General features: G+C 40.1%; 2 protein-coding genes, 1 non-coding gene and 1 pseudogene across 8 annotated transcripts in view; all 4 read left to right on the top strand.

The window, feature by feature from the left end:
* Window positions 1–12,365, top strand: part of atp1a2a (ATPase Na+/K+ transporting subunit alpha 2a) — a 28,516-nt gene extending 16,151 nt beyond the window's left edge. Inside the window, exons 18-24 of one of the 4 annotated variants that reach the window (XM_052133494.1) lie at window positions 1,088–1,242; window positions 1,497–1,620; window positions 1,881–2,026; window positions 10,728–10,858; window positions 11,013–11,114; window positions 11,237–11,328; window positions 11,635–12,365. In XM_052133494.1, the coding sequence (XP_051989454.1) occupies window positions 1,088–1,242; window positions 1,497–1,620; window positions 1,881–2,026; window positions 10,728–10,858; window positions 11,013–11,114; window positions 11,237–11,328; window positions 11,635–11,663 (779 nt within the window). In that variant the 3' untranslated portion in view covers window positions 11,664–12,365. Of the gene's footprint in view, window positions 1–1,087; window positions 1,243–1,496; window positions 1,621–1,880; window positions 2,027–8,211; window positions 9,491–9,997; window positions 10,065–10,727; window positions 10,859–11,012; window positions 11,115–11,236; window positions 11,329–11,634 lie in introns of those variants that run through there. The other 3 variants (XR_007971215.1, XM_052133495.1, XM_052133496.1) reach the window with 3 other exon arrangements.
* A 3,272-nt stretch (window positions 12,366–15,637) lies between these two features.
* On the top strand, window positions 15,638–18,215 carry LOC127649730 (succinate dehydrogenase cytochrome b560 subunit, mitochondrial-like; annotated as a pseudogene).
* Window positions 18,216–19,587: 1,372 nt separating this feature from the next.
* Window positions 19,588–19,661, top strand: trnar-ucu (transfer RNA arginine (anticodon UCU)). The gene has a single exon. It is a non-coding gene; the product is annotated as a tRNA-Arg (tRNA).
* Window positions 19,662–23,665: 4,004 nt separating this feature from the next.
* LOC127649389 (cell adhesion molecule 3-like) overlaps window positions 23,666–25,931 on the top strand; it is a 100,619-nt gene continuing 98,353 nt past the window's right edge. For all 3 annotated transcript variants that reach the window (XM_052134455.1, XM_052134454.1, XM_052134457.1), the window contains exons 1-2: window positions 23,666–23,851; window positions 25,674–25,836. In XM_052134455.1, coding sequence (XP_051990415.1) covers window positions 25,752–25,836 — 85 coding nt within the window. In that variant the 5' untranslated portion in view covers window positions 23,666–23,851; window positions 25,674–25,751. The remainder of the gene's footprint in view (window positions 23,852–25,673; window positions 25,837–25,931) is intronic.

The raw sequence follows: 25,931 nt of genomic DNA, 5'->3' as shown, positions 1-25,931 counted from the left end.
GTTTATCATTTTATTTGAATGCCTTTGTTTTTGTTTATTTTGCTGTTGATTACTTTATTGAATGTTTGAGTACTGTAAATATGTTTTCCCTTTATTTTAATACAATTATGAAAATAGATTTTGGTTGCCATTGGTTCAATTGTTTTACTTTATTTACCCCTGTTGAACACTTCATATCCTCTGGATACTTGCAGACGTAATCCCCCTTTATTTCTTGTAGAAGCCCCAGGCTCAAAGCAGTCAGGACAGTTATAACCTGTAAGGCGGGACTTCGTTTTGTACACCCACCATATTTGGCATCCCAGTTTCTCCCATTCATTTTAGTGGTCCGTGTCAGGCTAAATAATTGTTGGCTTAAAGGTGCACTCAGTAATTTTTTTCCTCATTTAAAAGGTTTTACTCCTAAAGAAATGAATGGTAATTTTGAAACATATATATATATATATATATATATATATAATCATAAGCACTCACATAAGATGAAGACACCAGCAATATCAGTTACCTTATAAAAGCAGTTTTATTGTACATGGATAAGGTCCCCTCATGGGGGCAGCCATGTTAGAATTTCATGGCCAGCCGAATATTATTGCTTAATCTCAGTAACCACACTGTTATTGGACACTTTCACTCAAGGATTAAATTAATCATGGCTGACTGTGAATAGAACATTTCTACAATAACATTGGTAACTGAAAACTACCATGCTTGAATGATGCTGCATCCATGCCACTAGGTGCCGTTGTAAGTCCAAGATGAAAAATAAAAAACAATTACTGAGTGCACCTTTAATGTTTGTCAAAGTAAAATGGCAGATGTGAGCAAAACGGATTAAATCATTTACAGCAACTTTAAGCATGATATTAAAATGTTGCCTCTGTTTGTCACTCTTAAAAAATTGTTGTTTACACACAATACTGCCAAAGAGTTAATATAAATACAAAACAATGACATAATTCATAATTTAAAAGGTTTTTTAAAAAAAAAAAAGCGACAGAAGTATTAATTAAAATGAATAAATAAATACATTGGAACTGGAATAATAATAATAATGACAAAACATTTTCAAACATTCTCTTTGTTTTAGGCCGTCTGATCTTTGATAACCTGAAGAAGTCAATTGCATACACTCTGACCAGCAACATCCCAGAGATCACACCCTTCCTGCTCTTCATCATCGCCAGTGTGCCACTGCCCCTGGGCACTGTCACCATCCTTTGCATCGACCTCGGCACTGACATGGTGAGATATACCCACTAACACTTGTGTTCATTCTGTCACACTTCCAGTTCCTTTCAGACCACCCTCAGGGAACGGACATATAATATCTCTCTCTCTCACACACACACATATGCAGTGACATGTTAAGATATATCTAACATATGTACCTCTCCAAGTATTATTTTCATTTTTACATGTTCAGTCATGGTCAAAATTAGTTTACACTCTTTTGAAAATGTATCCATATTTGTTTCTTGTTACTTTGTCTCTCTCAGGTTCCTGCGATCTCTCTGGCATATGAGTCAGCAGAGAGTGACATTATGAAGCGCCAGCCCCGAAACCCCAAAACTGACAATCTGGTGAATGAGAGGCTCATCAGCATGGCTTATGGACAGATCGGTTAGTGTCATATGCACTTGCACACAAATATCAATGAATGCACACATTCATTCAGTGCCCATTTTAGCTGTAATTGCTTGTAAATTTTGTAGTACATAAAGAATTGCATGTGTCGTATTTGATTAAAGCCTCTGTATGACATAAAATTGCACTTTCGTGCTGTAGGAGTGTAAAAGTAATTACACAATTGCACTGTTTTAATGTGTATATATTTACCTGTGAATCTCAGTTCATGTGTGTGTGTTTATGTATGTGTGTAGGTATGATCCAGGCACTGGGAGGTTTCTTCACATATTTTGTGATCATGGCTGAGAATGGTTTTCTGCCCCGAACACTGCTGGGGATTCGACTGGACTGGGACGATCGCACAGTAAACGATCTAGAGGATGGCTATGGACAGCAATGGGTACTCACATACACTCTCAAAGACACTTTTCTTTACCTTAAATAGCATTATATTTGTCCACGGAGGTATCAGAATTATCTAAAGGGTTATAATAACAAGTAAATGACATTTTTTAGGTCTGTCTGTCATATCTATCTGTCCGTCGGATCTATCTATCTATCTATCTATCTATCTATCTATCTATCTATCTATCTATCTATCTATCTATCTATCTATCTATCTGTCTGTCTGTCTGTCTGTCTGTCTGTCTGTCTGTCTGTCTATCTGTCTGTCTGTCTGTCTGTCTGTCTATCTGTCTGTCTGTCTGTCTGTCTGTCTGTCTGTCTGTTGTATCTCTCTATCTGCCTGTCTGTCCATCCATCATATCTATCTGTGTGTTGTATCTGTTTGTCCATTCATCGTAGCTGTCTGTCTGTCCATCCGTCGTATCTATCTGTCTGTCATATCTGTTAGTCTGATCGATCTATCTATCTATCTATCTATCTATCTATCTATCTATCTATCTATCTATCTATCTATCTATCTATCTATCTATCTATCTATCTATCTGTCTGTCTGTCTGTCTGTCTGTCTGTCTGTCTGTCTGTCTGTCTGTTGTATCTGTCTGTCTGTTGTATCTCTCTATCTGTCTGTCTGTCAGATCTCTATCTATCTGTCTGTCTGTCCATCTGTCGTATCTATCTGTCTGTCGTATATGTCTGTCCATCCGTCGTATCTATCTATCTATCTATCTATCTATCTATCTATCTATCTATCTATCTATCTATCTATCTATCTATCTATCTATCTATCTATCTGTCTGTCTGTCTGTCTGTCTGTCTGTCTGTCTGTCTGTCTATCTGTTTATCTGACTGTCTGTCATATCTATCTGTCATTTCTATCCAGTGGTGGAAATGGCAGAGATTCACTGGGGGATGCTAATGGGGTGGAGGGGGTGAAAGGTCACTGAACAACATTCATGAATTATATGTGCATAAAAAAACCTTTCATTCAACAGAATTTGTGCTTGGAGATAATTACCTGTGCAATTCCATCCAAATTAGAGATACAATGTGCAGGAACCTACACATGGGTAGCAGTCACACAAACCTTTTAAATACATGTGTTAAAGGTTAAAAAGTAAAACGTTAAAGAAAACTGCTGAATGTTTTAGACCTCTCAGTTTAGAGCCTCTTTATTTTCATACGCATATAAAGTTGAAGGTAAGAGGGAGGATGCAGTTGACACAGACTTCATTTTGAACTGTATTGATAGTAACATAATTACTACCAACATATTGATAGTAAATCATATTAAAATATAATCATTAGTACATTGCAAGGAGCATTGGAGATTGCAAACTACAGAAGATGAAAATGATGCAACCATGCATTTTCTTTATGGCCATGGAGAGCATTAGAACAAACACTTGACCGATCAGTGTAATAAAAAAATAAAAACAATGGTTCAGTAAAATCCATAGTGGCTTGATCAGCATTAATGAGAGCTAAAAAGCTTAATTACATATCTCTATAGACATTTCTAGTTACAATACACATTTAGGCTAACATAACTATAGATATAATGCTTAGTAAGCTATAATAGTAAAATGAGTAAGGACTTTTAAAATAGTCTTAGTAGTGATTCACCAAAATGAAAACTTCTAAACACACACACAAAAAAATTGCCAAATCTACTGGATATTTCTCCTATTCGCGCATAATGAATGAGTGCTGGGGAACTGGTGTCAGCCATGCTAAACCATGCCCCTAGCATATGGCGAAGCACTTGTGTGTGTGTGTACAAATGGCATTTATTTGTGCACTAAATTACACATATTGCAGTTTATTTGTGTATTGAATTGTGACTCATGAGTTAAATGTGTTTGTACGTTCTCCTGTTTGTGGATTTGTCAATTGAGCATGTGAGGATTTGTTGCGTGCATTTGTTGAGGTATGCATGCATTTGTAAAGCTGTCACGTGCTTGTGGATCCCCATGCTAATTATGAACCTGTTGAGTGCATATGTGGGAGGTTATGAGATTATGTTTTCACTCAATACATGTCTCATCAACTGTACAAGCGAGCTCTTTGGCAAGACACCTGTATAATTCCATGTTTGACCATGCAGCGTTATCGATTTAATGTAATAGTTTCTGAATAGTTTCTGTTATTGGATCTGCTAAAGTGCCGGATTCTGTTCTGATTATCGTTCGGTGCATCTCTAGACTCAGTCAATTTACCTTAAGTAAATTCTGTCTGGGCCTGAGGTGGTGTGAGAATGCAGAGACGCATTCCCATTGTATTACGTAAATTTTATCCATTCACGAAAGTCAACACAACGCAAGTTACGCAACCACAGACGTAAAGATCCCACTACATGTATGTGCGTAACTCGCATAACTTTTGTAGGCTATTCAGTGGATAAAAGATAAAAAAATAAATAATCTCTTCATTCACTTAAAATGCAATCAGTTTGAACCGGAATGCCGTCCCCCCCCTCGAAATTCACTTCCTGGATGTACCCGCTCCACCCCCCACCCCCACACACACCATTTCCATCCATCCACCAATCCATCTATCTGCTGGCCCACATCATGTTGCTGGCCCACATCTGCTCCCAGGTGTGCTGGTGATCTGACGATCCCGCAGATGTTCCATCCATCAAGTTCCCTCTGAGCTCTCATGGGCATTACTTTACACAATTTGGTTTTTGCAGTCTGATTCCCTTTTTCCAATGCTCCTCCGCTTTGAGGGTGGTAGGCGGACACTTCCAACTGAGAGGGAGAACGGCAGGACACTGTAGGTGCTGGGAACTGTCTTCGTTGGCGGGGCTGCTCATCTCTGCGGGGCAGGAATGGGCTCTGGGGAGAGAGCAGAGTGTGAGAGAGAAGAGGGGAGGGGGAAGAGAATGGGGAAAACATAGGGGAAGGGGAGAGAGAGTGGGAGGGCTCTTCCGCCCTTGGGTATGCTGTCATATGGTCTTCCGCCAATCGGACAGCCTCCTCTACAGTCGCTGGGCGGTGGCACTGGAGACATTCTAACATTCCTTGAGCTGCTCCAGTACCACCTGATCGATCACTCCCTCGATGTCGCGATCCCCTGCCAGCAGCCATCTCCAGCAGGCATCTCAGAGCCATTGGGGGAAGGCAAACGGGGGGCCGGTCCTCTCCAACTTCATCGAGTGGAAGAGCTAGCGATGCTGCTCTGGACTGCAGCCAACCTGCTGCAGGATGGGCTTCTTCAGATCTTCATAACCAGGAGGTTAGCCGCCGGCAGTTGTTGTGCTGCGAGCTGGGCTTCCCTGGACAGAAACGGGAGGAGCCTGGCCGCCCACTGATCATGGGGCCAGCCCCAGATCTCATCACTTTTGTGCTCAAAGAGATCGAGGAACGCTTCTGGGTTATCTTCCTCCCCCATTTTCAAGAGCATGTGTGGGGGCATGGGGCTGTGGTTGTCCGGGCACGCGGCCAGGGCTCTCTCCTGGCTGATAAGGCTCCGGATCGCATGCCGGTCCTCAGCTTGAGCTTGAAGGATCTTGAAGAACCAACGATCTTGATCTTGCCGGAGCTCAAGCAGGGATTGCTGGTGGGACTGGTGTAGGCCAGCAAGGGACTGGAGGATCTCTGCCAACTGGGAGGACTCCATGTGGCTGCTCATATGCCACTCTCCCCATGCTCACTGGAATTAGAGACAGGGGTTAGACATAATCTAGCTCCGGTGCAAGCACCCTTACCGTTTTCTCTCTCTCCAGACGGATGCTTGACCACACCCCGCTGCCAAAGTTAGTAAAAATCAGAGAGCTGTTTTGAGGCCAGTAAATAACTTAAAAACCAGCTCTTGTTTTTATTTATTATTATTCATGTTTCAATCTCATGTATGACCTTCTTACCAAGATGTACCATGAGAGCTTACTGTGTTTTGTTTCAGTTCATTTGAAAAAGAAAGTCCATGTGTCCTGTTTGGTTGAGGGGTTAGCAGTTGGGAGCTTAGGGTAGGTCAGGAGATTGTTGGGATGGGACACCGGGGGTGAGAAGTTGCGGCGGGGAAGGGGGAGTTCATGGTTCCTTGGTTCGCTTAAAATCCCTTATCCAGTTGCTGGCTTTTCTGGAAAGGGCCTGCTTCTTGTCAGCTTGCCACATTCCGTAACTCTTCCAAATCCCATGGTCTTTCTACCCATTTAGGGCCTTCACTGACATAAAACTGAATCATTGGGCAGTTGCAGGCTGCTGCTGCCCTTTGCTCTAGTTTGGCTGCCGCTGATCTGAGTATCATCTTGTCCGACAGGTCTACTTGATCTGTGAGAAATGGTTGTTTTGGTTTTTGGTTATCATTTTATTGCCCAAAAATCGATGGGCAATAAAACATCAGATGTCTCTGTGGAAGGGAGTAAAACCTTTTTTGCTGGGCATTCTCCTCTTCTTTTATCTTTTTCGGTCCTTCTCCTGTTGGAGGAACATCATGTGTGCCTCACCTAGTTAGCATTCTTTTATCCAGCATGTCACCCGTATGTTTCTAGCAGCAGTCCGATTATGTCATCAATGTGAGTACAAGTGGAAGTTTCACTTCCTCTTCTTTGTCAGCTACCCCTCCCTTCGCTCTTTGTGAAGCAACAACAAAATGTTTGTTTTGAAGGAGTATAAAAACTTGATATTGTTCTTGTGTGAAATAGCATTTCTTTGGCATTTTTTGCTTTCACAATTGGCATTGTGTGCTTTGCACAAAAACCAGAGATTGTTTCCTCCTCCTTTCCCCTGCCTTGCTTGTCTCTGTTCACATAAAATGTTTTGGGTCTGAACCACAGTCCGATTATGTCATCAACTTGAGGACAAGTGTCAGCTGTTTACCACTGTAGCTAGACAACAATGGAAGAGGACATCTGCTTCGCTGTGTTATTAAAGTATAAGTCTCTTTGGATTTACCACAAAAAACATTATTATGTTTGTCTGCAACAGATGCATTGAATGTACAATGATGTGAAGAATATTAGCAATTGTCTGCCGTGAGCCCACGGATGCATTGCAAGAGATGTGAAGAATGTGAGCTGCTCTCTGAAAGCGTTGTATTTGGACACAAGCAGGTATGAGAAATGCATTAAACCACAATACAGTAACTGCGATTGGTAGCCTGCATAGACGCAAATTATACTTCATCACAAGCAGTACACTTCCGCAAATTGGTACGATTGCATTCACATCAGCAGCAAACTGCACCAGAGTACACATGACCACCCTTTCAAGTGGACCCGGGTGCGGTTCACGGGTGCACACCCGAGTTCAGAAAACAGCGTTCACATCGTCCAAACGAACCGAACTTTGACATCATTCGAATTTGTGTGCACACCAAAAGTGCTAGTGTGAAAGCAACCTAATGGACCAAGAGCAATGTTTTATCTGGTCTATCTTCAATATCAGGGTGCTTTCACACTTGGTTTGATTGCTTGGACCGAACCCGGGTTTGTTCCTCCCCCCTCCCCCTCTGGTCTCTGTTCACATCATATTTTTGGGCTCTAAACAGCAGTCAGATTATGTCATCAATGTGAGTAAGAGCAGCAGCTGTTTACTACTGTAAATAGGCAACAACTCAAGAAGACATTAGCTTCACTGTGTTATTGAAGTTTTTATCTCTTTGGATTTACCACCAAAACTTTACATGTACAAAATGACAAATATATTTGTCTGCCACAGATGCATTGAATGTGCAATGATGTGATGAATATTAGCGTTAGTTTGGTGCGAGCCAGCGGATGCGTTGCAAGAGTGAAGAATGTGAGCTGCTCTCTGAAGGTGATTTGTTTGGACACAAGCTGGTACGATAAATTCATTAACCCATAATAATTGCGATCAGGAGCCTGCAATGTTGCAAATTATACGTCATCAATTAGGGTTCACTTCCGCGGTTGATTACGATTGCATTCATATTAGATGCAAACCGCACCAAGTAGACTCAGGTGCCGGTCGCGGCTGTGCACCCAAGTTCGGAAAACAGCGTTCACGACCCAAATCAACCGAACTTTGATGTCATTCCAACTCGGGTGCACACCAAATGTGCTAGTGTGAAAGCACCCTCAAATTTGCCATCAGCAGTTTTTCATTGCATTTTCTTCCATTCTTAAAATCGTAAAAACTCTCATTATTATTTTATTTTAATTTTAAAATGTTACTTGTCACCATCAGAATAATTACAGTCTTACTCTTTTGCTTACAGTCCTTTTGTCCACTCTGGATTTTCCTTCTCAGCCATCACAGGTTCACGCTGGTTCCGAATGCGTGACGAAAGTTCTTCAACACAGCTTCAAATCTTCTCAGCTGAAGGAAACTCTATGTTTCTGAAGAGAGAAAAGACCTCAAACTCCTGGCTCTGGCTCACCAAATTGTCATGGAAATTCTAAATACTGACCCTGGTAGACATAAGTTCCTAAATCACTAGCCTACCCTGCTGGTCTCCTAGTTTCCAGCTTACTGGTACCTTACTCAGTGCATTACAATTCAGCATCCACCTGAGAGTTTGGCAGTGTCCTGCCTATAGACAATACTCATTCAGGCCGAGAGTCTTGTATTTCTGTCACTACACGCTAGCGATTTCACTCTAATACCTAACTCATATATCTAGACTTATGCTGCAGCATAATAATTAACCCAGACTCCAGTTTTTGCTTTGCTTGTTTATTAATATGCTGCCGGGTCCCATCAGTCACAGCTCTGGAACAGCGGCGAAAAGTCAGAACACAGTTTATATAGACTGTTTTATGTAATCTCTCCTGATTCTTGTTTACTTCATTCTGATTGGATATACTTCAGTTGGAATCTTCTTATCAGTCTGGCAAGAAATCAACATGATGTACTGTAGTTACATAAAAGAATATGAAATATATTCCAGTAATGTTAGCTGCACGTTTCAGTACATGGTTTTTTAATAATGTTCAGGTTCTGCTTTCTAGTTCCCCCTAGACTTCCACTTGTTCTGACTTGTACCGATTTGTACTGACTTGCACTTACCATTCTTTGCCTCATCCTCAGTTATCCATTTTATTCAACCTCAAATTACCAATCACAGGTGCTACTATAATGAAAAATCTTTTTCATCAGTGATTGTCTTTCAAAAAATAAAATGCAGTGTGAATAAACTGTCATATTGTTCTATGTGAGCCATTGAAAGGTCTTCACTGGTACCAGAGGGGAACCTCATTGGCTATATATCATATCTGTATCATGTATTATCAGAATCAGCTTTATTGTCACGTATGCTTACACATACAAGGAATTTGTCTTGGTGACAGGCACTTCCAGTGCACAACAATACAATACAGCAACAAGACAAGAGATTTTATAAAAAAATTATAATATTTTTTTTTTGATAGAAAATAAAGTATATATAGAATACACAATAAGACTCTCTCTCTTTCTCTCTCTCTCTCTCTCTCTCTCTCTCTCTCTCTCTCTCTCTCTCTCTCTCTATATATATATATATATATATATATATACATGTAGTACTAATACAAATGGGAATGCAAGGGAATGTAATGGCAGAAGAGGTTGGATGTGTTGGATAAATATAAAAACACTAAACTGAATTGCACATAATTGTTGCTCAATGGGGCAGTTTTAACTGTTCATGACATGGATCGCCAGAATGCAACAGTTCAAAAAGATAGTGGGCTGGGTGAGTGGGGTCGATTTGAGTATTTGGGTGAGTTTGAGTATTTGTTCAGCTTTTTTCCTCACTCTGGAAGTGTACAGTTCTTGAAGGGAGGGCAGGGGCAACCAGTAATCCTCTCAGCAGTCCGAACTGTCCTCTGTAGTCTTCTGATGTCTGATTTCGTAGCTGCACCAAACCAGACAGTTACTGAAGTGTAGAGGACAGACTGAATGACTGCTGAGTAGGACTGTACCAGCTGCGCCTGTGGCAGGTTGAACTTCCTCATCTGGTGAAGGAATTACAACCTTTGCTGGGCCTTTTTCACAGTGGAGTCAATTTGGGTGTCCCACTCCAGGTCCTGTGAGATGGTAGTGCCCAGGATCCTGAATGATCCCACTGCTGCCACAGTGCTGTTTAGAATGGTGAGGGGGTCAGTGTTGGGGTGTTCCTCCTAAAGTCCACATATGATATACACTCACTGAATACTTTATGGTCCTAATAAAGTGCCCAACGTGGTCTTCTGCTGTTGTAGCCCATCTGCCTCAAGGTTCGACGTTTTGTGCATTCTGAAATGCTATTCTGCTCACTACAATTGTACAGAGTGGTTATCTGAGTTACCGTAGCCTTTCTGTCAGCTGGAACCAGTCTGGTTCCATTCTCCATGACCTCTTTCATCAACCAGGCATTTCCGTAACCAGAACTGTCGCTCACTGGAAGTTTTTTTGTTTTGTTTTTGGCACTATCCAAATCCCAGGATAACAGCAGTTATAGAAATACTCAAACCAGCCTATCTGGCACCAACAATCATGCCATGGTCGAAATTACTGAGATCACATTTTTCCCCATTCTGATGGTTGATGTGAACGTTAACTGAAGGTCCTGACCCGTATCTGCATGATTTTATGCATTGCACTGCTGCCACACGATTGGCTAATTTGATTATCGGATGAATAATTAGGTGTACAAGTGTTCGTATTAAAGTGCTCAGTGAGTGTATGTGCAGAATGTTTACAAATGTCATCTTTATACTGTGAGAATTGTGTTCATCTATTCAGATATATTCATATTTGGTGTGTTTGTTGCAGACTTATGAGCAGCGTAAAGTCGTCGAGTTCACCTGCCACACCTCCTTCTTCGCCAGCATCGTTGTAGTGCAGTGGGCAGATCTCATCATCTGCAAGACACGCAGGAACTCCGTCTTCCAGCAGGGCATGAAGTCAGTCTTTGTGTGTGTGTGTGTGTGTGTGTGTGTGTGTGTGTGTGTGTGTGTGTGTGTGTGTGAGTGAAGGCATGGGTGGTGTTTTAATTCAAAAGAGTGGTATTTGCATATATCTTTGTTAAAGGTTATTTTCTGACGTTTGATCTTATAGGAATAGGATTCTAATTTTTGGCCTTTTCACTGAGACGGCTCTGGCAGCCTTCCTGTCCTACTGCCCTGGCATGGACATTGCCCTAAGGATGTACCCACTCAAGTAAGACACACACTAACACACACAGTCATGTAGTCGTGTCTCTTCTGCTCTCTAGAAGAGCTAATTTTCTCTGCTCCTCCTTTTTTCATCTTTTGCCTTTTGCTATTATTTGGCATTTTCAGGGTTACTTGGTGGTTCTGTGCATTACCGTACAGTCTGCTAATCTTTGTGTACGATGAAATCCGTAAATTAATCCTGCGCCGGAATCCTGGAGGTGAGTAAACATATAACATACATATATTTGATGCATTGCCAATATAACTCTGCCAATAATATTGTAAGTTCAAAGTTCAAGAAACAAAACAGCAACATTACAAATAAACTAAAGAATCCATTAATTAAATCTATGTGAATAGGACTTTATTCTGTATTTTTAATTAATTTAATGCACACTGATCTCTCACTCACTCTCTCACTTTCTCTCTCTCTCTCTCTCTCTCTCTCTCTCTCTCTCTCTCTCTCTCTCTCTCTCTCTCTCTCTCTCTCTCTCTCTCTCTCACTCTCTATCTCACATTTGTAGGCTGGGTGGAAAGAGAGACCTACTATTAACAAGCCAAGAATGTGCAATCTCTATGCATCACTGTCAGTCTGTGTCTGTCTGTTTATTTGTGTGTAAACAATAAAGAGCAAATTATGAATCAGAAAATCACGTGACATTTATCATGTATAAGTGGATGTGTACTTTATGTCTATGTGTGTGTGTGCATATGTAAGCGTGAGTGACATTGTTGTGTACATGCACTTAATAATAATCAATCTGTTTACATGATGTAACCTGAATATTATTATCCAATATAATTTGTTGATTAACAGACACATTTAGTTCAGGATCATTACATTTCTGCTGAATGGATTTTAAATTGGATTTAGAATTTTAATATTATATTTAAATATTTGCTTTTTTAGTTGTTGTTCTTTTTCTTCAGTTTTGCACTTTGTATGTGAAATATAGTACATCCATGGTTCAAATATTTATCTGCCTTTGTTTTTATGTACTTTATGGAAAAAGGCTTGGGGTCTGTTGGTGCTAGTTAAATGAAGTTCTAATAAATATTCTATGGTAAACACTTAAAAAAGAATTCAGTTTGCAAAACTATGATTTAAACAAATAGATTAAATGAAACTTATTTAAATATATTTAAGTTTGCCAATTATAAAATTAGTTTAATTACTGCCAAAGCAAATATATTTGCTTTGCCATTTACCAAACTGTATTGTTTAGGTTCATACTTCTCAATAAGTTTAATTAAATACTTCACAATTATTCTACAGTTTATTTAGAAAATAATGTGTTATTAAATAAAAATGTGTAAATCTTAATTTTTTGGAGTGTATACAATAGAATTGTTACAATAACTATAGTACTATAATAATATTCTATTTAAATAATTGTCAGGAATATAAAGCAACTGAAAGTTGCATTAATATCTGTAGGTTTTTATCTTAAATTGAACTTGACATGTTTTGTAACAGAATTCACTGTGCAACTGAAACTGTGAACATGTAAATAAAATAAAGATATTTAGAAAAAAATTAAAAAATAATCGTTTCCTAACTTGTATTCTCGACTATGCTTTTATTGAAAACGTTTTTGAAACAGAATAGTTATAAACTGTATGTTTTGTTGAAACTATTTAATTGTAATGTCCTCATACAATGATGACCTAATAAAAATGGCGGCAGCTGGTGGACATCATTAATTACTAATGAATTAACATCCACCTGCGTGCCATCCAAGTACTCAAGCTCCAAAACATGCCTTTGCTTCTTAGGTCAGTACGAACATGCTTTAATTTAAATGTAACAGATTTGCATTTTAATTAGTGTAAGATGAAAGTTATCTTTTTGTCTGTAGGATCAGTTAAACCAGTAGCAAGAATTTGACATTGATATTTGAGGGTTTTCTGTAAATGTGTTTTATATGTAACACTGTTTATTGCACTTTGATCTATTCTATTAAAATTTATGTAATTTACTTTTATATTAATATTAATTATACTTTATTCTGTGTGTTGATTTTATTCTTACTGTCTGCAAGTTGACAGTGTCAAGTCAAATCAAGTCATTTTTATTTTTATTGCTTTTCACAGCACACATTGTTTCAGAGCAACTTTACAGAAAATCATGTTTCAACAGAAAATGAAACTGTAATATATATAAAGCCTTAAGAGTCATCATTGTGTAATTGTACATTTTGTATAGTAATAAATAATTAAATAGATATTGAGGAGAGTAGGAGTTACCCTGCCCGGAGGAAGCCCGGGGCCCCCGTCTGGAGCCAGGCCCAGATGGAGGGCTCGTCGGCGAGCACCTGGTGGCCGGGCTTGTCACGGAGCCCGGCCGGGCACAGCCCGAAGAAGCGATGTGAAACTCCCCTCTACATCCCTTGGGCCCACCACCCATTGGAGAAACCACAGGAGTTAGGTGCGCTGCCATATGGGTGGCAGTGAAAGCCGTGGGCCTCAACGGACCAGACCCGGGCAGCAAAGGCTTGCTCTAGGGAAGTGGAATGTCACCTCACTGGAGGGAAGGAGCCGGAACTGGTGAGGGAGGTGGAGCGTTACCAGTTGGATTTGGTGGGGCTTACTTCGACGCACAGTTTTGGCTCTGGATCCGTACTCCTGGATAGGGGATGGACTCTATTCTTCTCTGGAGTTTCCCAGGGTGTGAGGCGATGGGCGGGTGTGGAGATACTCACGAGCCCCAGGCTGAGCGCTGCTACATTGGAATTTACCCCGGTGGACGAGAGGGTCGCCTCCCTACGCCTACGGGTTGTGGGGGGGTGGGACTCTGACTGTTGTCTGTGCATATGCACCGAAGAGCAGTTCAGAGTATTTGGCCTTCTTGGAGACCCGGAATGGGGTCCTGAATAGGGCCCCAGTAGGGGACTCCATAGTGATGCTGGGTGACTTCAACGCACACATGGGAAATTACAGGGACACCTGGAAAGGCGTGATTGGGAGGAACGGCCTCCCCGATCTGAACTCAAGTGGATGTTTGTTATTAGACTTCTGTGCTAGTCATGGATTATCTATAACAAACACCATGTTCGAACATAAGGATGCTCATAAGTGTGAACTGGGAACGTTTGGTTCCAGACGTGCTCAATGGGATTGAGATATGTGCACTTCGCTGGTCATGGCAGAACACTGACATTCCTGTCTTGCAGGAAATCACACACAGAACGAGCAGTATGGCTGGTGGCACTGTCATGCTGGAGGGTCATGTCAGGATGAGCCTGCAGGAAGGGTACCACATGAGGGAGGAGGATGTCTTCCCTGTAAAGCACAGTGTTGAGATTGCCTGTAATTACAACAAGCTCAGTCCGATGATTCTGTGACACACCACTCCAGACCATGACCATCACCCCTGGTGAGAAAAAAACGTGACTTGTCAGCAAAGAGCACTTTTTGCATGTCCTGTCTGGTAAAGCGATGGTGGGTTTGTGCCCACAGGCGACGTTGTTGCTGTTGATGTCTGGTAAGGGCCTGCCTTACAACAGGCCTACAAGCCCTCAGTCCAACCTCTCTCAGTTTATTGTGGACAGTCTGAGCACTGATAGAGGGATTGTGCATTCCTCGTGTAACTCGGGCAGTTGTTGTTGCCATCCTTTACCTGTCCCACATTTGTGATATTCGGATGTATCGGTCCTCTGCAGGTGTTACATGTGGTCTGCCACTGCGAGGAATATCAGCTGTCCTTCCTGTCTCCCTGTAGTACTGTCTTAGGCATCTTACAGTATGGACATTGCAATGTATTGACTTACATGCCTCCATGCAGCAGAAGAAAGGTCTCTTTAGTGTCCTAATTTTTTTTAAATGTGACCTTAATTGCCTACCGTCTGTAAGCTGTTAGTGTCCTAACGACCGTTCCACTGGTGCATGTTCATTAATTGTTTATGGTTCTTGAACAAGCATGGAAAACTTTTTTTAAACCCTTTACAATAAAGATCTGTAAAGTTATTTGGATTTTTACAAAAGTATCTTTAAAATACAGCGTCCTGAAAAAGGTTTCTTTTTTGTTGAGTATATATATATATATATATATATATATATATATATATATATATATATATATATATATATATTTCTTATATTTTATTATGTTCTTCAGAAGAAAACGTCATACACATCTGGGGAGGCATGAGGGTGAGTAAATGATGAGAGAATTTTCTTTTTTGGGTGAACTATCCCTTGAAGAATATTTTCCTTAGGAGGGTTTTTGAATGAACATTTTGAACTAATAAAGCTGTTCTCTATCTTGTTTTTCAGTGCCGTTTCTATGGGAACAGCTAAAAGAGGAAATGAACAAATATTGGACAAAAATACAAGTCTCAACCAACCTGTTTCACTGAAGCATCTACAGGTGGGGTTTACCACATCTGGAACTTGGACTGTGTGACTTTGCCTGTATAAGTACACAATATTGTGTCTTCTGTTTTAATGTTTGTCAATGTGCTTTTGTCTGCATTTTTCTACAGCTATGAATGACTGTTTGTAGTTTCAACAAATGTCTTGTTAAACATGAAATCTTTGAGATCTCTTAGTTCTGAGACTGATATTGGTGTGTCAGATATTCCATCTGCACACTTTAAGGTCAGATGTTCCGTGTGAGAACATTGTGATAGTTGTTTAACTGATACTGAGATATTTTGTTCTGTCATGTTTTTCTTTTTTTGAAAGACAGTCCTTTAATCTTAAACATGCATAAACATCTGAGTCAATATAAACAGGAGGTTTTTGTTTTTAGTACAGTATGTCATTAATAATCAAAATCCAGATAATTATTCACCTCTTGCACATAAATAGTTCTCATAAGCAAAGACTTAGCATCCATTACAGTTCAATTTGAAAGTAAAATCGGAAATAAACTAGAAGTTAGTGCTTCCCTGTTTTGGGGAGATACTCATTATGTAGATTTGGGCTGCTTAATTGCAGTTACATGGTTTGTAGAGCAACTGTCACTTCATGCAGTTAATATTCATAAGCAAAGCTGATATGTTTTTATATTGTGTCCACCTACTCTTCATATTGTTCACACCTTTCTCATTCATAAAAGTTATTACTTTTGATGTCATGACATAACAATTCCAACAATCTGTGATATTACTACCTTCTTTTTGTGTGATAAAATAACGTGATCTTGCCATGTGATTTTATTTTAAGAAGTCAGTGTTCCAGTAATTTTGTTTTGTAGGTGGTATGTCCCCATGATGATGTCAATCTCTCACAGAGGAACAGGAGTGGCATTTAGCGGAGGTAACTAACACACATTTTTATTAATTGCCTTAGAAGTATTCCTCTACTTCACTGACCATTAAAGAACCTCTTTGGATTCAATGCTTGTGTATTGATATTAAATTATGTTGTTGTCTCTCTCTGCCTCAGGTATCTCTGCGTTTGCACTCGCTACTTTGGTGTTACCGGAGAGCTACCTACATTACCTTGTTCTAATTCACTCCATGTCCTTTGGGCCCCAATTTCTTGCTCTCAGAAAATTTGCTCTGGCTTTCCAGTGGCTTACCACACCTTAAATTGCATCTGTCATCTGGTAAACACACACGCTCGCAATTATTAATAGAATAAATTCACACTCCCAAACACTTATGTCCTTATAATGACTATGTTTATATGGACACCATGCCACATGTGATGTTTATATGGGCATCATGCACGTTTATATGGTTATTGCAAGAAAGTGGCATTCCCGTTTACTTGCACTGTATAAGTGGCAAATTCTTTACTCCCATATACAAGTGGCTCAATTGCAAGCACAGCATTTCTCCACAGCATTGTCATTTCCCTGTAACGCTTGTGTAAATAACAAACATGGCATCCGAGGATGACTTCATATTTTTATTCTATGTTGCCTTGCTTTATTTCAAGATATTCGAGAGTTGTTGCTGTGTTTGTTTCTTTAACTATCGTAATAGTGCAATAGTGGGGTTTGATCAGGACCCAGACGCAATTTCTTGTGTCACCCTGAAGGAGTTTATTGTGCGACAACAACTGTCTGACTTTACATTATCCTGCTAATTACATGGCAACTAACCAAATAAATAAATACATGGAATATTGATTTGCATTGAAATTATGTAATCTGAGAAAAAGAAATGGCTGAACTGCTAAAATCCACCTCCGGTTTGCATCAGAGTTTGGTTGTTTGTTTTTTTAATTATGAACGTCTGACTGCATAGTATACATCTTATTACAAAACTACTTGCCAAATATATAAATATAAATATGCAACATGAAACATAGATTTGAGTTTAAATTATTTTATTAAGTCGTAGAGATTGCAGAGTGCTACGTATAGAGGAAATGGCACGTAGACACAAACCCAGGATGAGCGGTCTGATACATGGAGCGGCAGTTGTTACAGAGCAATAACAATTGAATATAGTTTATTGTATAAATGAATATAGTTTATTGTATATGTACTTTTCCCACTGTATTCCCAGAAATGTTGAATTATTTCCACTGTGTTGACTTGTTGTTGGGCTCCATTCTATGACATTTGTTATCCAGTTTGTTCATGCACATGCGCAATCTTCAAACACTCATCAGAATGCCACTTATGTGCCACATAAGCTGCATTTTCAGGGGAAAACCTAGGTGTTTTAAACTGCTTTTTCTTAATCTGCATTCTCGTTTACATGACGTTTCAGATGTTTCTGCAAAAACACTGGAATAAAGCGTTTTCTTAAGTGCATGTAAACATGGTATTGACACAACTGAAGAACAGTGTAACCAGTTACATGTGACCAAATACATTCATTTTAGCTTTTAAAGTTAAATAAGCATCAATGTGTAGATCTGATTTAGGTTAATCTTTCTCTATCTGTCTCTTTCTCTCTGTCTTTTAGATGTGGGATATCGGAAAAGGTTTTAAAATACCCAAAGTCTATTGTTCTGGCTACATTGTCATTGCTCTGACTGTTCTCACATCAGTTGCTCTTGCTGACATGTAAGCACATGGATGTGAGTGAGACTGTGTGAGAAGTATACATAAAGAAGAGAAAGTGTTGTTCTTTTGTTTGTCTGTCTTTTAAATGGTCTTTATGGACAAAATGTATTAATATAATAAATACAAAATATATCAAAACCCTATTTTCGTGTTAGCAGCTTTCTGTTTTGCAGAAAAAAGGGACAGAGCACTTACAATGCCATATGCAATGACCCTTACAGTAATAATATGAACATGACAGTAATGGTCTGGTATGTTTGTTTACATTATATTGTTTTCTTTACATGTCTTAAAGATGTTAGCCCATTTTACTGTCACTGCAGTTATCTTAACGTTGAGCTGTGGTTGATTTCAATTCATTCTGGCGACGAAAAACATCACTTATATACAATAGCAAAAGCCTAACTAATAAAAACGCTACACTCTGGACTGTGAACAGAAATGGAAAGGTTCCTTTTGCATTTATGTGGTTTATTGACAACAAGGCTGGCTCATTTTGAATGTGAGGAGGTAAAGTTTGTAGTATGTTACCCCCTACTCAGAATTTTTGGAGCTTTTCCATCCAGTTACACTGTTTTTCTGAAACCCAACAATTAATTTTGTTCTCATGTTTTAGTATGAAGGTAATGATAATGTTTTATAGTAGCCACTAATACAGAAGATTAGGTTAGAATCCGGTTAGTATTTCAAATAACCCCAAACAACTCCTTATGAAATTTTAGTCTAGCTGCAAAGAGTAAATTATTCTCCTCAAATCTTGTTCACCTGAATGATAATGTCAGAGATGGCTGTGGGCTTTTTCATTTAAATGTTAATGCCATAAAATGGATTGGTTTAGATTACAGGCAACACTCAATCACTACACTGAATGTTTATCGAAACACTCAATCCTGGAGCTCCTGTTCTCTCATCATTTACCTTTCTGACCACTTTAAAAAATAAATCATGAGATATAGGTTATTTAAGACTTATCTCTATCTACAACTATGGAGTTTATAAGAGATGAAGAAAAAACAACAGTGCTCAATTTCTTAGTAATGTTAGCGGTCTAGAGTAAAGCTCTTTAGTCATCTAAAGAATTGATACAGAAATTAGACGTGTTAATGCAATGAACATATTTTGGATAAATTGATTTTACCGTTCAATTCTGTTCTTACGGAGGGTCCAGAATAGTGTTTGCACAGAGGGTGCTTAAATTACTGCCTCGTAAATAATTGGTATGTTTGAGTCATGGTGGGGTCCCGAATAACATAACGGCATTAAACAGGTCTTGAGACTTCTGCTATATCCGTATAATATTTTCAGAACTGATAAAATAAACCTTTTCCGTTTTTCTCCCGGGTGCGCAGGGTAGCCGTGCGCCATTGCAGCGTAGTGAGAAGAGGGTACTGAGCATCCCCTAGCGGAACATGGCGCAATTACAGGCCGAATAGTGAACTGGTCCTGATGCTGCAGGATGCGGATACTGCAAAATATCACCTCGCTTTATGCTATATCATGAGGCTCAGTCTCTGTGGCGCAATGGAATAGCGCGCTGGACTTCTAATCCAGAGGCTCCGGGTTCGAGTCCCGGCAGAGATGAGTCCAAAAGAACGCCATCGGAGCAGAATGGCTTTTTTTGATGGAGCTATATATATCTATGGACAACATCTTTTGTGTTGCGTACAGAATTGAATCCGCCAGTCGAAGCTGGGTGCTACAAAAAATTCAGAAATACATCCTAGTGATTAAACCCACATTTGATGTGAATGCATACTTAAGACTTTTGGTTTGAGAAACGTACATTATTTAATTTTAAAGAGCTTACAAAAATATTAGCAAAAAAATATGATAAAGATAACCAGAGCTTAAAGAGGAAGAAAGAATCGGGGAAAAAGAATGGTTTGAATGTAAAGCAACACTGTGTTTTTGTTTTTTTAAAGCTTTTAACTTTCGTTTCTAATATGCTAAATATTGCAATTTTTCTCTTTAATGCATTCTTGTCCCTTTTACCCTCGTAAATCAGTTCAACTATACTTGTCTGTGATCTTGCCAATAAAGTACCTCTAATGTGAAGAGAATTAACCTGAATTGCACTGGGGAAAGACAGAGAGAGAAAGAGAGGGAGGTGGAGAAAGAATGAAAGCCTGCCAGAAAGATGGAGAGAGACATCAGTGTCTTATTGATTTTCCAGACTAGTGTATGATTGGCTCTTCCCGATCATTATGGGATAGAGATAGGGAGGGATCTCACCTACGCTCTGCTGCCTGATCAAAGTCTACAGGAAATCCTCTTACTGGAAACCCTCCGTCTTTCATTCATTCATGAATTACTCAGTCTCAGGCCAACCAGGTCAAGTTATGAATGTTCACACATATGAATCCATTTTGTCATCCCCTGAAAAGGATTTCTACAACTTTCATGTGATTTGACCTGTCTTTAAAGGTTTTATGTCTTGCCATGTTCATCTACCTTTTTTTTCCTAACACTTTACAATAAAGTTCCCATGCATGGTTAAAGGTTTATAAAGGGATTTATTAATGAATAAAGTTATTTACAAATTAATTATAAATCATAAGCAGTTATAACAACATGCATAAAAAAAGTGATGCCCATTTTACATTAGAACATTATATATCTCAGCATGTAAATAAGGTAGCTCTAAAAAACTGCTTTTGTTTTGTGTTCCCAGTCATGTCAACTGTGTTGTGTTGATTCAACAAAGCACTTAAAAGATATAGCGTTACAAAAATTATTTATCCTAGTGTACAAAAATTATTCAACATATTTAAACATAAGTTGTGAAAATGATCCTTAATGTAAAGTGTAAACATATGAAGGATTTGCCAACATTAGAAACCTATGTACACAGTTCAGAATGTTTTAATAGTCATCAGGCTTTATTATATTATATATGCTGTGAATGAACCTGAAGACCTAAAAAGTGTTTTTGCAGTGGACTTAAGAAAGTTGGGACACTATAGCACCTTTTTTGACATCAACGTGACAAGTGACAACACAGGTGAGTCAAGACATTACATTAACGTCATTACAGTTTACATTACAGGAATAGTACACCCAAAAATGAAAATACAATGCAAGTGAATGTGTACCAACATTTTAAAGCTCCAAAAGAACATAAAGACAGCATAAAAGTAATACATATGACTCCAGCGGTTAAATATATATCTTTAAAAGTGATATGATAAGTGTGTGAGAGAAACAGATTAATATTGAAGTCTTTTTTACTATCAATCTCCACTTTCACTTTTGTCTTCTTTTGTTTTTGGTGATTCACATTCTTCGTACATATCGCCATCTACTGGGCAGGGAGGAACATTTATATTAAAAAAAGGACTTAAATGTGCTGTAAGCGATTTTTGCCATTCTGGAATTTTCACAAGATGAGCCATTGGATTAGCTGTTGGATTAGCCATCTATCCAAAATCCTCCACATCAAAAATACCATTAGGACCAACACCAGCAGAAGATCATCAACCAATGGTTGTCAAACACAATGGTAAAATAGTGCCCTCAACTGCCTGTAATGAAAAACATGGCATAAAAATCGCATTGTCTCAATATTTCACTGCAACTAGAACACTATAAAAATGCACAAAATGATTGACAGGCAGAAAGTGTCAGAGACTGTGAGTCTAGAGCTGTTAGACAGGTGAGATATCTCACAACACTTATTTCATTAATATCTTTCAGGGAGAAGGAATATTTTTAGCTACCTTTCCATAAAAAAAAAAAAAATCACTTTCAGGACCTCTAAATATTGATCTGTTTCTCACCCACACATATCATATTGCTTCTGAAGACATGGATTTAACCACTGGAGTCTTATGGATTACTTTTATGCTGCCTTTATGTGCTTTTTGGACCTTCAAAATGTTGGTGCCCTTCACTTACATTACAATGGCCTCCAAAACTGGGATATTCTTCTAAAAATCTTTGTTTGTGTCCAGCACAAGATGGAAAGGCATATACATCTCGGATGGCATGAGGGTGAGTAAATTATAAGAGAATTTTCATTTTTGCGTGAACTATCCCTTTAATTCATATTAACACATAGCACTATAGTAAAACGACATAATCACTCCTTTCAAATCTATTTTTGAATGCACTGTGAAATAAAGCATGTATTTAGGGCATTTTATGTTTTAATTCATATAAGTATGAAAAAAGTGCATTTATTAGGCTTTTATAACATGCAAGTTAAACTGCTCACTATTTCGCAAGTATTACATGAAAGTAACCAATTTATATTCATGTTGTAATGATTTATAATGCCTTTGTAAATTACATTTCTTTCCACTGCACGTGCACTAGGTATCTGGGAGTGCTTGTGGACAGAGAGGCCACTTCATGCAATTATATTTGACCTATAAGTTTACAGCAAGCATGTCATTAAAACCGATAGTTGAGACGCACTCTTCAGCTTATCGCTCTCTGTCTTCGTATCTCTCCATCGCACTCCTAGCCAAGTCAGAAACTATAGGGTGTTGGTTTCTGAGCTTCTGAAAAAAACTGCGCAGGTCACGGGCGAACACGCTCGACCGCGTGGACTGTCACAGCTCTGCGGAGAATGACGTCAGTGTGTCTATAAAATGACGCGAGAAATCTGGAATGGGGATCGATGCTGATTAAAAACAATGGAGTTTAAAGGTCCATCTGACGCAGACAGAAAGATATAGTCGTCAAAATAAAAACACAATCCGATAGACTGAACTGTTCAAGGTGTGGAATGATGTAACTGGCGCTTTCTGGGAACACCGGAATACTCGCAGTACAGTCTATTGACCAGTAGATGTAACCACTGTCTCATCCGTATCAGTGATGAAGACAGTGTTGACGTCTGAGAACAGGCTGGGATGATAACACTACAAACATACTGTATCTTTTATTTACCGCATAAAGTGATTAATTTTGTGCTTTGGGCGAGATGACATGTCCTATCATCAGTCTAATCTGTATTATGGTTTGTTTACTCCGTGAAATGAAATAAACCCGATACACTGTGTGTTGGCAAAGTTAATGTACAGTGATTTTGTCCGAGAGGATGGTAAAACGGAGCTGGCCCGCTCGGACACTCCGATAGCTACTTGAGGGCGAGCGACTGTGGCCGCAAGTCCGAGCTCGAGGTATCTTCCTCTCGTGCGGTCGTCCATGTTTAACCCCGTGCGTCCCCTCGCACCGCACAGCGAGTAATCCGCGTGCAGAATTAATCCTTAAATCCTCTCACGAGTCTCCTCCCCTTTCTCGAACGGGCCTTCCGAGCAGTCGGAGTCTCCAGGGCCCGGCGCGCTCGGGGACTCGATTCACAAGACCACACCTCGCGCCGCCAGCCTTAATAAGCAGGCGAGGCTACAAACTCTGTGTGCAGTTATGTTTTACACCAAATAATAATAATAATAATAATAATAATAATAATAATAATACTAGTAATAATAATAATAATATCTTTCAGGCAGTATTTTCCAAATGTCACAGCAAAATCGTATTAAAATCCCCACCCCTCCCCCTCCACCCCGCGCGCCTGCCCCCTCCATCCCTCCCTCTCTATCTCTCTCCCTCCCTTTCTCAGTGCTTTCAGACAGACTGTTTTGCTGCAGTGAACGGTAGCTGTGGTGAGAGGAAAAGGCAAGAAAAACAAGAAGAAAGCGGAGGGCGGAACGAGAACCAAGATTGATCCACTGGGACCTTAGCGCGAGCGCCAGCAGGCATAGACGGGTCCGACACTCTAAAACCTACGGAGCCAACGGGCATCACGAGGAGTGCATATATCGGTGCGTATTATAATCTGCCCTCCTTCAGAACACACAGACACGCAGAGGCATTATTGTCGGGAGGGGGGAGGTGTTGATACACCTGTCAGGTTTGTAAATAGGGGCACGCTCTGGAATGCGCCTGCATCCGCGCACACTTTTAACGGGCGCACCAGTCATAAAACCGATGTGTTAAACTAAATATTTTGTTTTGCCCCTCACGCGTCCTCTCCACTCCCATCGCGAGCTACATAAGCATCACCGCTCTTTCACATTCAGCGCGCTCGGACTGTGTGCACCTGCTTCTGTTTTCCATGGTTCGGCGGGGTATCCCGGTTGCGCGGATGTGAGAACGGGACTGGCATTCAGCTGGATGGAGGGGAATGTATAGGATATAAGTGCGAGAAAAGAGCTGAGGATTGAGGGATGCGTCGCGAGAGCCCCGTTTCGGGTCGCGTGTCATAGAATTGCAGCAACACAACAGTCGAGATGAGGCGAGGCTGGAGAGCAAACTGTAAACATCCCTACAGATTTAAATCCTTTTTCGGGCCCTCACTGTCCCTTCTACTCTCTCCGTCTCTTTAGTTGAACATGAACATTAAACACCCCTCCCTCTCCCTCTCTGCGATGGGAATAGAGTGTTTGTGCACGCGTGCGGTTTTGGCCACAGTCGCGTGAGGCTGTGAGCTGAATTCTCAACGGGCGACAGGTGCACCTTCCTCTCGCGCGCACAGCGGTCAGAGCGGGAGAATAATGAGCGAGCTCTTAAAGGCTACCGGGAGATTTTCACGGACAAGGAAAAACGTCCCTCCTCGCAGTTCCACAAATCTGAAAACTGTCAGCAAGCGCTCGATTTTACGTTGCAATTGTCGATGCAGAATCGTTTTCTCGGTTACTGAATGGGGAAGGGAACGTTTTCGATCACCACATCACATCACACACAGCGAGTGACACGAGACGATCAATGGAATCACTGGGGCAGCGCGCAGTGTTGCTAACTACTTTCAATTAAAAGTAGCTAAAGTCTGCTCAAAAAGTTGCTAAATGTAGCTAGCTGACGTCATACAATCATTTGCATATTCATGACGTCATCGTGTTGTTTTGGATTTTGCCTTGTGTCAGCCCTTTCTTTACCTCTGTTTGCTCCTCTCCTCCTCTCTGTGCTCACATACTGTATTTGAAAACAGCCGAAATCCCAATAAAGCTGTTCTCATGTCTTCTGTTTCTGTTTCTGTTGTCAGACAACGGAACGAGTATGAAATAGTGACTGAAACGTTGCCCATTAAGACTACACGTTAACCAGTAGTCACTTCCAAGCCATTCCCAAGCTGCTACTCTGCACTGCTGTGATTTCGGCTATATTTACATGTAAAAAGTTCACCCTGAGATAAAGTTAAAAGCGGCACAATGTCTTATTTTTTCTATCGCACAGCCTCCATCTGGGTAACAGTGAGGATAAGCAAGAAAGAAATGGTCAAATTAAATTGTTTAAATTAAAACAAAGGAGGAGCAAACAATACAGATTAGTGCATGGTCCTTGGCAACTCTGTTTGCACATGAACTGAATGTGCTGCTCTTCTTTGCCACTCAAAACAGAGTAGACGCAGAGAGAGAGGTATGCCAGCTCGCGCGGTAGTACTGGCGACGGAAAGTAGCTAAGGGTTGTCCAAAAAGTCTCTAGATTTGTCGCTAGGTGCTCTTTAGAATAAAATGCGCTAAAGGGGTCTGAAAAGTCGTTAAGTTGGCAACACTAAAGCGCGTGAGTAACGAGTCTAAAGTGTGTGTGCTCAGCACCTACGCAGCCTCAGTCTGTTAATGTGTATGTGTGTGTCCTTTTTTCCAGCCAGGGCTTCGGTGAGCTTCTTCACGTTTCCGGGACTCGACAGGATTATTAGTTCTAACGTACAGACAGCGTGACAGTATGTCATTCCAGCGGTCCGCTTTCAGGGCGCTCGTGGCCTTGACGATGCTTCTCGCAACCTCGGTTCGAAGCAACAATGAGAAGGGTAAGAGACACACTCCTCCTCCTCCTCCATCAGCTCTAACCGGAATCTTCTGCTGTGTTCTGTTGTTTTGGGAACTCAGCATATCTCTCTCTCTC

The sequence above is a fragment of the Xyrauchen texanus genome, chromosome 9 (assembly GCF_025860055.1).
Source record: "Xyrauchen texanus isolate HMW12.3.18 chromosome 9, RBS_HiC_50CHRs, whole genome shotgun sequence".
NCBI classification, from domain to species: Eukaryota; Metazoa; Chordata; class Actinopteri; order Cypriniformes; family Catostomidae; genus Xyrauchen; species Xyrauchen texanus.
Note: the sequence above shows the minus strand (reverse complement) of the source record. Positions and strands in the feature narration are given on the sequence as shown.